At 44.2% G+C, this 12,246-nt stretch overlaps 1 protein-coding gene across 7 annotated transcripts in view; it reads left to right on the top strand.

Annotated features, from left to right (window-relative positions):
* BACH2 (BTB domain and CNC homolog 2) overlaps positions 1-12,246 on the top strand; it is a 196,814-nt gene that overhangs the window by 160,764 nt on the left and 23,804 nt on the right. For all 7 annotated transcript variants that reach the window (XM_055809680.1, XM_055809683.1, XM_055809681.1 and 4 more), the window contains one exon: positions 10,477-12,021. In XM_055809680.1, the coding sequence (XP_055665655.1) occupies positions 10,477-12,021 (1,545 nt within the window). The remainder of the gene's footprint in view (positions 1-10,476; positions 12,022-12,246) is intronic.

Here is a 12,246-nt window from a genome sequence, read left to right as displayed (position 1 = left end):
ATATAGTTTATTCACTTAAACAAGTTCTGGTGTGGTTGGGAAAGAGGAGTATTGGTGTAATTTACAGGTCTTTGTAATTTTTCTGTATTGTTGTGTTTGCTTGTGTATTAGTTGCAGCTTCAGAAACTCTCAATCACTCCTCTAAGCACCCTCTGATTAGCAAATTTCTATACACATCTTCATTTTCTGCTTATTTTGATATTTCCTAATGTAACTTGGAGGCTTCTAGAGTTTCTTTCTTCATTCTAGAAGTTCTTAAACTGCTTTTTGTTTTCCCTTTTCCTCCCCTCTTTGGCTCATGATACGCACCTAAACAGATCTTTCACAGACTCTTCTCTCACAATTTATATTCTGTGAAAGCTTTCCCACTCCTTCCTCCCTGCTCCTCACTGCTCAACACTTTCTCTTTTTTTTTTTTTTTTTTTATTTGTCTTTTTTAATCTGGGGTCAGTTTAGTTTTCCTTTTGCAAAAACATGGGACTGATTTTAATTTTAAATTAGAGTTGCACATTAATTCTGATGATGCTCTTGGGTTAAAATCTGTTCACTTCTGCCTGTTTCTTCCCCACTGGTTTCAGCATGGCTTGCGTGGGCACCCGAAGAGAGAAGGTAGCATTTCTGCTGAGCCACCCTCCTATGTCATCCTTTGTTACTGCATTCCAGGTTTCTTAAGGTGCAAGCTGCACTGGGAAAAAAAGTGTATTGCAAACTGCCAGATATCACAACCAAATTTCCCTTTGCTTTATCTTCCGGTTCATACCTGAGTGTTTGAAATGTTAATTAGTGCCACTGGTTTTTATGTGTTCTTTGTTGATTCGGTCGTGTCATAGCTTTGTTCCTAGAAAGAGGAACAAATAACCTTCAGAGAAAAGGTTATTTGAAACATCCTTGTGTCTGATTTTCTTTCTAACGCCTCCACCCAGAGTCTGACCTCAGCAGCCTGAAAGTTTTCGCCCAGGCTTTTTCACCTATGTTTGCCTGCTCTCTTGGCCTTAATTTTGAATTTTCTGTGTTCTCCAGTTCCACCCTGGGAAGCCTCTACCATTGGCAACATACCCCAAACTACATAATTAGTTAGGAAAGAATTGTCTCCTTCTGCTGAAGTTCATTAAGGTGTTTTCTCCAAACAGGGGCACTGCAACTGTCATTTGATGCATAGTATTACAGGCAGCACTCTCTTCACAGTCTAGTGATCTGGTGTTTGACTTCAGTACGAGTTACCGAGTGAGGTTTTAAATAAAGGCTGTGACGGGTATCATGTGGCACGTTTGCTTGCAGGGGTGTAAGAAGTTCCCGTCTCCAACCCAAGTGCTGTTTTGCCAAAGATGTCGCACCACAGTGAGTGGCAGAGGGAGGTGTGTCCTGGTGCCACCTGCTTCCCTTGACTGCCCAGCTTCTCACGTCAGGCTGTGGCCCAGAGGAGTGGTGGCCATGCAAGCAAATATCCCCTTACGCTCAGCAAACCACCGTGAATGGTAAACCCCAGAGCTGCCCAATGGGATGTGCCAGGGGACATCTGCCAGCGAGTGGTGGCTGGAGTAGGTGTGATCCAGGCAGTGCATCCCTGCTATGGAAAAACACTGGATCTTCCAGTTCTATAGCCGTTCGGTTTTGCAAGCACGTTTGGTAAAGGTGCCTGCTGTTTCATGCACAGAAGTGTGCCAGCAGCAAAGTGTTGGTATGTTTAGTGATCTCTACCTTCTCAATAAGCAGTGTATTTTCTGAAAGGTGAGGCAAATTCAGCAGATTAGTTTCCCCTTAAAATTTTCAGGAATGGGAAGGATGCTGAAAATGCCCAGGGATACTGTCAGGATTTCCAAAAGTAATTTCTTCATTTTGGTTTGAAACCAGTCTCGCTTTTGAAGGTCAAAACAATTTTGGTTGGGCTTCAGTAACTCTACTTGGAAGTTGTGGATTAAAATAAGCAGTGCAGTTGGACCAGAGATTACTTTATTCTTACTTTTACTATGAACTTTATTTGTTTTATTTCTTAGATGTCTTCTGATTCTGTTTCCCCCTTTGGTTCATCCGACACTATTGGTCTCAGGCTTGGAGACCAGGATTTTTGGAGAATGCCGCAAATTTAGGGCCATTTCCACAGTTAATTTGATTCGGAAAAACCCAAGTATGCGGGTGCTTTAACTCTTACATTTCACCCGTTAGTCATGTGTGGTCGAACGCTGACATAACCAATAACATAGGCATCGATCTGCTGGCTGTTTACACCATCTTTACGCTTGGCAATCAATTCTGAGCCACTTGCCCTGCCATCAGCTCTGACGCACTTCTCACAGGGCAATGGACACGGATTGTAATTATTGCTCCCCATCCTGGAGGCGAGCCTGGTGTGAATGACCTCTCCTTCCTCCTCATCTCACCTCCTGCAATCGCACCTGCATCCCCTGCATGCCCTTGCAAGTGGAGAGGGAGGAGGCCCTTTGAAGTGCTGCCCCTGGACGTCTTTGTTATGCCAGAGAGAGGAAAATGAGAAGTCATTTGGTTTCCTCCTCGATTTGTGAATACCCTCACATAGGCAGTCAGGGCTTCTAGTGTAATTCTGTCATCTGGCCGAAAGCTGGAACTAACAAGGGGGAAGGCTGAGGGGGGCACCTGTGCATTTTTTGTTTTCAAAAGTACAAAATTGGAACCTGGACGAGCCCTTTCAATGTGGCATCTTTCAAAGAAGTACCACTAAAGGGAGTTAAGCCTCTCCTTGAACTTCTCAGCCTGACACCTCAAGAGGCTGCTGTGGAAGATGCACTGGAAAGATACTGGGATGCCCCTTAGTCCGGGCTCAGTGTGGCTTTGCAGGTGGCAGCTTTTTCAGTGGGACTTTTTCATGAAAAAAAATTATAAAAATAAATTGGGTGAATCATCCTCTCAAGGAAAGGAGTTATGTGTCCAAGCTCTCCCTTCCCCTGGCATGCATTCGTGCCCAGGGGTGTCTGTCATGGTGGCAGTGTGGTGGCCTCCCACCCCTGTGATGTGATGTGATGTGATGTGATGTGGTGTGATGTGATGTGATGTGATGCGATGTGATGCGATGTGGGAGATGCCAGACTGTCACTTGGACTTTGGGTCACTCTTCCACCCAAATCTGTACGTGCTACCTGAAGTGCCAGAATGTTAAACTGAGGCCAGAAGGGTATCTGCTTAATTAAAGAAGTGGGTTTATAGTGAAAACAAAGGCCTCTCTTCATCAGTCGTCTCCATTAGTGATTTGTACATTCCTCTCTTGTTTAAAAGCCCAGATAATACAAATAGCACCATCTGATGCTTCTTGTCCAAGCTGAATTTTAAAGAGTGATTACTCATTTTAGGAGCTTCTCACTTTATGAGCAAATAGGGGAAATACATCTACAGGCTGCTGGTGAGAGAACATTTAAATGCTGTTAAATGGAATAGGGGGAAATGCAGTAAAATACCAGCATGGCATTGGGTTACAAAAGTACTCTGCTGTTTATCATCTCTTCTGACTTTCTGCTGCCTCCTCCAAGTTCCCACCCTATATAAAAGGATCACAATTTCAAAAAAATTCCTGACTGTTGCTGGCTTCTTTGTGCATATATAGGAACAAAGCATGATGTCTAGCACCATTTTACATGTGCCTAACCTGTTTGAGCCTAGTAATGTATTTAAATATTTCAGAGAGTTTTCCAAAACCAAATAAGCTCAAGCTAGGAAAACAGGATCTGCCAGGCTCCACCATCCCAAGTAAAAATAACTAAGTAAATAACTGGGAAGTCTCTTAACTCTTAATGGAATAACAGCTTTGGTGACCGATTTTGGTTATCAGATTACACTCTGAAAATAACTTCTGCTCTATACTTGCAATTGGCTGAAAAAAAAAAAAAAAAGAATACAGTGTGCGCTAATTTTAGCAAATAAGATTAGAGTTAATATTTAATCCCAGAGACCTTCTTCAGGCTGTGGAAAAAAATAGCAGCAGTTAACTGTCACTAATCTTATCTCCTATTTCTAGCATGTGTTTGATTATATAAGTTGTAGTGTTAGGAACACGCTGGCTGAGTGAGAAGTTAGTGGTTTGTTTGCTACATCCTTGGGCTAATTAGACAAACTTCAGGGCTGCGATGGATTTAAAGGTCTCCACACATGCCTTTAGACTGCAACAGCAACACTGAAAGGTTAACAGCATGGGTATCACAGTAAGCCCATTACAAAATGGTTTGTGAATAACAGATTGATTTTGGGTTCTGCAAGAAATGGTTGCATTTATTCCATGTTTCTATCCATTTTTTTTAAATTAATATTTAGTTTGGGATTTGATATTCAGCGTGCGAGGTTTGATTCAATTTCCTTTCTTCCATCCCCACAAAATGGCTTAACAATTAAATCGATGTTTGGAGATTAGAGATGCGGGGTTTCTAACTGTTTTTAGGTGCCTGGTGATGAATTTAACCTGAAAATCAAAACACTAAAAACATAATCCATAATCCTACAAGCAGCTTGTATGCTTCATAGAAAACCTATCAGTACTCCTATTGATTTCAACAAGACTACTCAGATGCATAAAGATAATAATCTGCGCCTGTGCTGCTCTGTCAGGACTTCTGTGTTCTCTGTGGGTCTGAAGGTCTGACATCTAATTTATCCCCAATTCGGCAGGATTTAGCAATTAATGTTCTGCAGAACTCCATATTCCCAGAGGGGAGGAGGGGGCTCTGCCCTCCCACATCACTGCCAATAAGCTTGTTCTTTGAATATGCCCCAGGTATGCTTTATTTGAAAAGGAACAATTGCGTGTACATTTGCTGTTGAACTTTGATGCTGTTTTCTAGAAATCATTGGCACTGTGCCCTCGTTAATACAGAGATTAGGCCTGGAAAAGCCTACCTTGCCAAAACAAGGTTCTGCTTTGTTAGTTTTACTTTGCAGTACTCAGACATAAAGTATCCATCATCTTCCCTGGAAAGCCTTCCAGGATCTCACTGAGTTTGCTGTTAGGTTAAGAGTCAGGAAAAAAATCACTGCATTTTCATTTCTTCAGTTTCTTCTCACTGCAGTCGTCAACAGCACCCCATAGCAAAGTAGACAATTCTCTGTTCTTGATGTTAGTATGCATCAGATGACTGTAAACATTCTCTTGCTCCATTTTAGATACTGCCTTGCCAAGTTGTACATTCCTACATGTTTACAGTGATCTTTCCTTGCCCTTAATCACTTTTCCCCTCTTTAAATTGAACTCAGACTTGCTGGCATTTTGCAGGGGTTGTCCTTCCCGGCCTCAGATGAAGCTTTTCATGGAGATGCCATTCGGAGCAGGGTTACCAGACATCCATGTTTCCCTTGGAAATAACCTTTTTTCCCCCCTGTAAGAAATACCGTCTGTGCAGACTTGGAGGATTTTGTCTACTTGTCTGGGATTTTGAGACATCTGGAAGTCTGGTCAGCCAGCTAATGAGCATGCAGCGATGAACTCTGCAGCGCACAGTGAGGCCAGCCCATCCGCAGAAATGGCAGACCTCTGCATGTGCTCTGAGGCCACGTCCCATGTGTTCAAAACAGCGCGGAGGCCTCCACGAGGCGCTTGGTCAGCCGTCACGGAGGAGACCCGATACAATGGGGAGCCAGAGAGAGAGTTCACCCACAGTGCTGTGTCTCCTGTAGTGCCTGTGGGGGTGTGTACAACTACATTTAAAATAGAATTTCTGCCCTAGAAGTCCCTTAAGAAAATACAGTGTTCCTAACATGGAAGTGAGCTAGCCCTCTTCCTAATTTTAGAGTAGTACGTGTCCAGTACTAGAAAAATGCTGTGCTAAAAATGCTCTATATTTGCATCTGTAATGCTGCCTTCTTCACTATCGTGTCTCGTTGCTGACTCTCATCTCAGCATCTTATTCTCCCATCTGACAGTGATCAATAGTTTCCCTTGAATTAGCCAGTTTTTTGTCAATGATATAAAACCAACCAAAGAAGAAGGGAAGGCAGAGAGTGTAACAACAATACAACTATTTCTCCAAAAGGAAGAAGCATTGCCTGGAATGTATTGAGGCAATATAATGAGAGATGATGGAGGAAAATAAGGGAAGGAAGATTTCCTCACAAGGAGGTTTTAAGTAGAGTCTGGCAATGATCTCCCAAAGGAAGCAGTGGAAGTCTGGTCACTTAAATCAATTAAAACTCACCAGAGCATCGCACTCCACAGGACTCTGTAAGGAGAAAAGCAGTGTCGGACTGAACTAAAATAGTTTTTGCATGCATATTTTCTGCAGGGCTGCTGTCTGTATTTTTCCAGTAAATTCAATATGGCTAATGCTGATTAACAGCTCTCTTGACGGTGATTGTATCATTGCATTATTTCCAGGCCATTCCTCAGTATCATAAACTCATGAGGGCATGGACATAAAAAGCGCATCCCCTGGCTCAGCTAGCTCGATCTGAAAGACAAGTGGCAGATAAAGGGCTGGAGAACTAACTTTCTTTCTTTCACCTTAGTGGTCAGGCTTGTTTTTGCCACAATGCTGAACTGACGTAGACTTCCATACCACATGCTGAGCATGGTGTATCTGTGGCAGCGCGGCAGAAGCAGGAGCTGCACATGGATCCCCAGTGCTTGATCTCTTGGCTTGCTGTAGAGCGAGATGTGCCACATGGCTTAGGTAGGGCTGCAGTACCCGTGTCCTCTGTGCACTAGGTGTGCAGAAGGGGGTTAATGCATACAAGACCAATGGGGGACAGGAGCAAGGCAAAATAAACGGATTTGTCCTTAGACTTGGTGGGGTGTTTGACGTGTTTCAAGTACAGAAGTCCTCTCCTAGCCTGCCTTGGAAGAAAAAGGAAAGCTGAGATCTTTGCTTTGCTTTTCTTGCCTGTGTGGGCGTTGTTGTTTTGTATGTATGTTTCACCTTTGCTTGGTTTTCTTGTAGCCATTTGATTCCATTTAAACAATAGGAATAGGTAGAAATTGGAATAAGGCGAATGATCGGAGGGCAAGGAAGCTGTGACTTGGCATATGAGCTTGGACAAGGTGCCCAGTGGAGGTTCCCACAAATTAACCTGCCTACTTAAACACTAATTTGCATGGAAAATAAGGTTTAAAAGCAAACAAATCTTGGACATATGGCATCTTATTTACAGTAGAGCAAAAAAAACCAAAAAACTGAGATTGTTGCTGGCATGCGTTTTACCCATCCAGCAAAGGTCTCTTTCACTTGTAAATGGAGACTGTTATATCAGAGAAATGATCTGTTTCCTTCTGTAAACACGGATCAACTTGGTTTCACTAACTGTTTTCACTGGAATGCATCAGTCAGGTCAAATAATTTTAAAAGACTGTTCTTACCTCTTCCTACAGAAATGCATGTGTGATGGTAATACGTGCAGCTTTGAAGCCTTTTCTTTCCTAGCGTGCAATGCTCATAGCCACGCTCCAGCTCCTCGATACCAGCCTTCCTGCCAGAATACATCAGATGCGAGTGGTCCCCAAAGCTGATGAGGCTGAGACAGGGGACCCACCACGGGAGCCAAATCAATATTTGGACAGCTTCAGGCGACAGAGATTGCACTGGCTTTCACACTTGGCAGCAAGCTTTGTATCCATTTGTTACCAAAGTTATTGTTTATGCAGTTTCAAGCGCTGGGCCCTTGAAAGGTTCCTCTCTCAGAGCAAGGACAAGCACCGGGTACTTGAAAAGAAAATTTCCCCCTTTGGATCTGAGAGCAAGGAAAGTCGTGTTGCTGGGTAAAATCTTGTAAGGAAGTCAGGGCACACGTTTGGCCAGCATTTTCATCATCCTTCACTTGAGGCATCTGCTGGGCATCCTGGGGAGCCCACAGTGCAATCTTAGGCTCTGCTTCTGATACTTCCAGTGCAGAGCAGCTGTAACAGCTGTTGTTTGCTGCTGTTTGTTGGCGTGGTGGCTTACTGGGAGCAAAAACCTGAGTCAGCGTGGGAGACAGCCTTTGCTGCGGGACGGCGTGAGTCAGTCGGAGGCTCTGCGGGGTGCCTGCGCTGGGGCAGCAGCAGGCAGGTGAAGCCCTGGCCCAGCGCAGGGAATTATTTGAATTTGCTTTCCAGCCATCCCACCTAGTGGCCAAGTGCCACAACTGCCGGGAGAGCTGGGTTTGTGCTCCAGGGCTCCTGCTTGTCAGAAGGGACCCCAAAACCCCAGACGGTATTTATGGCTGCTCCTACAGACCTATGCTGCTGTGGAGCTTACAAGATGTGTAGGAATATGTAAGCCCCCACACTGATGATCTTATCAAAGAGAAACATTGGCCTGTGAGTAGCTTATTAAGTTCCCAAGCAATTTTGTTAATCATGCTGCATAGATAAAATGTAGATATGCTTTTACTGAGCTGATAATCTAACAAATAGGCAGAAAGTGTAACACTGATAAAGCAGAGTCAGTTTAATAGCCAGCTGTGAATCTAGGCAATTCTGTGCCAGAGGCATATTGTAAAACAGGAATGTGCAAGTGTGTAAGTATGTGCGTGAAAATGCACCGTTTCTTAAAATAGCAGATACAGCAGTTATATTATGTATGGAAAAGCTATTGGGAGCAATTTTAGAGGTGTTTTAAAATATTTTTCTCTCCATCAAAGTCTGCACCACTTGTGCTGTCTTCATAATCCAGCATCACAAGTATAGATCTATGAATAACAAAGGCTTTTTTCTGGAAGTCAGGATTTTCTATAAAAATCTGTGAGCTCTACCACATCATCAAAGACAGTGAGGCCATTTGTAGGCTTTTTATTGGGATGAACCAAATTATTCACTCATTTATGCTAATCACAAATAAGACCATCACAAATCCATGGTCTGATGTCTCACCAAACTCCTGAACAGCTTCTTGCTCAGTGGCATTAATTGAATTGGAAGGACAGGGAAGAACAGCTCACCTTCAGGGTCTCCCATACCTACTGGATAGGATATCCTTCCGAGGAGCTGGGAAATTAATCCCCACAGCCTGAGGAAGGGGCCTGGTTTCCTACTTTCTAGGTCCCTCTTCTGATCTTTAGGCCATTTTACAAAAGGGGGACAGTAGTGCTTTCTCTCTTCTTTGTTTGAAAAGAAGAAATTGAACTGGGAACACCTACCGAAGATGCCTACAGCCAGAAGGAGGTTGCAGACTGTGCATCCCGACCTCACATAGGCATGCAGGTGTTTGGCTGCTCTCAATCCTATCGAGATGCTTTTCCTTGGTATGCAGAGCACAGGGAACTCAGATTTGGGAATACTACTTGCAAGCAAGGCAAGAAGGTGTCTTGGTGAATTGAGACTGAAGTGACTTGCCAGGGTCATGTAGAAGGTGGTTGGTGCAATGGGAAATTGAGTTATGGTCTCCCAAATCCCAGCTTAGTGGCCACTGAATCTTCTTCTTATGGAGAAGCCTTTATCCTTGATGGTGAGCCCTGGTTTTAAAGCCACCTCTCATTGCTTCATGAAGGGTAGACCTCTTTTTCCTGCCCATTGGGGGAAAAAATGCAATGCAAGTTAGTGCCGGTGCATTTTCGGTGAAAAAATAAACGGTATTTATAGTTTACTATGTGTCTTAGCAAGTTATTTGATAGTAATGTGTGAAGATACCACTTTAAAAAAATCAGGGTGGGGGAGAAGTGTGCATTTTTTTATATAGGATATGTGATGTAAAATGTAGTTGGTACAATGAGAAAAAAGGATGAATAGTGGTGCATAACTCAGACCTGGAACAGTTGGTTGGAGATCAGTCTCCTGGAAACAGTTGTTACTCTTTCTACAAATAAAATGGTGGAAAATTAAGTACTGAGGTGAGACTCGGAGTGATTTTTATCAATTGAACTATGAATATGGATTTCTTTCCTGTTAGCTGCCTTAGACTCGCTAAAATCAGGAGCAGCATGAGGAGAATAATCTCCATGGGAGGGAGGAAAGAGCTGTGCAGTCAGTACTTACCTCTTATTTATTCAGCAATGGCTTGCAAAAGTTCGAGAAGAAAAAAGAAACCGGTTTGCTTTTCAAAGAGGCAGAAGGGTATTTTCTGTTGAATTTTGCTGTAATATTAAATGTTTCCTTCCCAAAACACTTTTGGGATTTAAGTGGTATCTTAAGGTTGAAACCGCTGTTCACCAGACCTTCCATCAGGGCAGAAGAATCAAAATTGTACTGGTACTTTCATGGAAGTGTGCTGCACCACAGTTAAATAAGATCCATTTCAAGAATCAGCAGTGTCCACACCAGTCTGATTTTTTCAGTCTTTTATTAGAGCAGAGGCTTAGTTAATAGGTCTTCAAGATACCTGGGAAAAATAGTGCTCAGCGCAACCTGTACAGTGATGTACAGAAGCAACATAAAGGGAGCAGTGCTAGTTACTGGATGTAGCATCATTGCTGGCATGGTAGAAAAATAACTGGTACTGAGCAGTATTTCTCTCTGGGTGCTCTATCTGTTAGGTTGTCTGACTGCGCGATGAAGGATTTGGGATGATATCATGAGCTGATGGTAACACTGGCAATTTCCCTCTCTTTTTTTTCCAGGTCACTGTCAGGGGATTTGGTCCATTGTTACAGTTTGCCTACACTGCTAAGCTGTTACTCAGCAGAGAAAACATCCAGGAGGTCATCCACTGCGCTGAATTCCTGCGCATGCACAACCTGGAGGACTCCTGCTTCAGCTTCCTTCAGACACAACTGCTGAACAATGAAGATGGCCTGTTCCTGTGCAAAAAAGATACCACCTGTCAGCGCATGCACGATGAGGAGAACTCAGATGGAGATGAGGAGGAGACAATGGAATCGGAGACGTCAAAAATATCTTGCCCAAGAGAGAGGGTGCACCAAGAGCCGTTCAATTTTGAAACCACTGTTGCTGGAGCAGACAAAGGCGAAGGGATGCTGCCTGACTCTGACATGCTGAGAGACAGCAAGGACAATTTGGACAAAGATGCAGTAACACGGTACCCCAGATACAAGAAATACCAGCTTGCTTGTACCAAGAATGTCTACAACACATCACACATCAGTACCTCAGGTTTTGCAAGCACATTCAGCGAAGAGAGTTCTGGAAATGGCCTCAAATCAGGACTTGCTATGGGGCAGATAAAAAGCGAGCCTCAGAATGAAGAGAACGATGAAGAAAGCATCACACTTTGCCTGTCTGGAGATGAACCTGACATCAGGGATAAAGAAGGGGATGTTGAAATGGACAGGAAACAGCCAAGCCCCACTTGCGTTGACAGGCCGAAAAGTGGGTCCTCTCCTTCTTGCTTGCGGTCTTTCTTCAACAGAACAAAAAGCATAGATTTGGTTGGCTTCCCCAGCACTTCCCAACAGCACTTTGGCAGGAGTCCAGCATGCCCTTTTGAAAAAGGGACAACTCAGGGTGACCACAAAACTGATTACATCCCTTTCACAGGGAACTATGGACAGTCCCATGCCATGCAGAAGGATGCTTCCAACTTCACAGTGGGATCACCACTCAGGGGGCCTGGCTTTGAAACTCTCTGTAAGCAAGAAGGGGAGCTGGACAGGAGGAGTGTTATATTCTCTTCAAATGCTTGTGACCAAGTAAACACTTCGGTGCATTCATATTCTGGTGTGAGCAGCTTGGACAAAGACCTCACTGAGACTGTGCCAAAGGGTCTGTGGGCTGGCGGTAGCCAGTCTCTCCCCAGCTCTCAGACCTATTCGCACAGTGGACTGACAGCTGATCACTTGCCGGGAAGGATGCGGCCGAACACAAGCTGTCCAGTGCCAATTAAAGTTTGCCCTCGTTCTCCTCCTTTGGAAACCAGAACCAGGACTTCCAGCTCGTGCTCTTCCTACTCGTACGCAGAGGACGGCAGCGGCGGCTCTCCCTGCAGTCTGCGTCTTTGCGAGCTCTCCTCTTCCCCTTGCTCCCAAGGCCCCCGATTCCTGGCGCCCGAGCACCAGGAGCCCGGTGTGGTGGGGGATGGATTGTACAACCCAGTCCGAGCCCAGATTAAATGTGAGCCATCCTATGGAACAAACTCCAGCGATGAGTCTGGGTCATTCTCAGAAGCAGACAGTGAATCATGTCCTGTGCAAGACAGAGGGCATGAGGTAGGGATTTAAGATAAGTACATATATCGCAGTTGTCGTGACCCAATTAATCGCTCCTTGATTCTCTCAAATGACTTGGCATTTCCCCAGCACTTTCTTTGTTTATAGAGCCCAAGAGTAACTTCTGTTTATTCCCTTGTCAGCTGCGTGCACATGGTTGACTTCACGTAAATAGGTTTGCTTGACCTACGAGGTGTTTGGTGCTTATCAGAGTCTGGGTATGGG

The sequence above is a fragment of the Falco peregrinus genome, chromosome 7 (genome assembly GCF_023634155.1).
Source record: "Falco peregrinus isolate bFalPer1 chromosome 7, bFalPer1.pri, whole genome shotgun sequence".
NCBI classification, from domain to species: Eukaryota; Metazoa; Chordata; class Aves; order Falconiformes; family Falconidae; genus Falco; species Falco peregrinus.
Note: the sequence above shows the minus strand (reverse complement) of the source record. Positions and strands in the feature narration are given on the sequence as shown.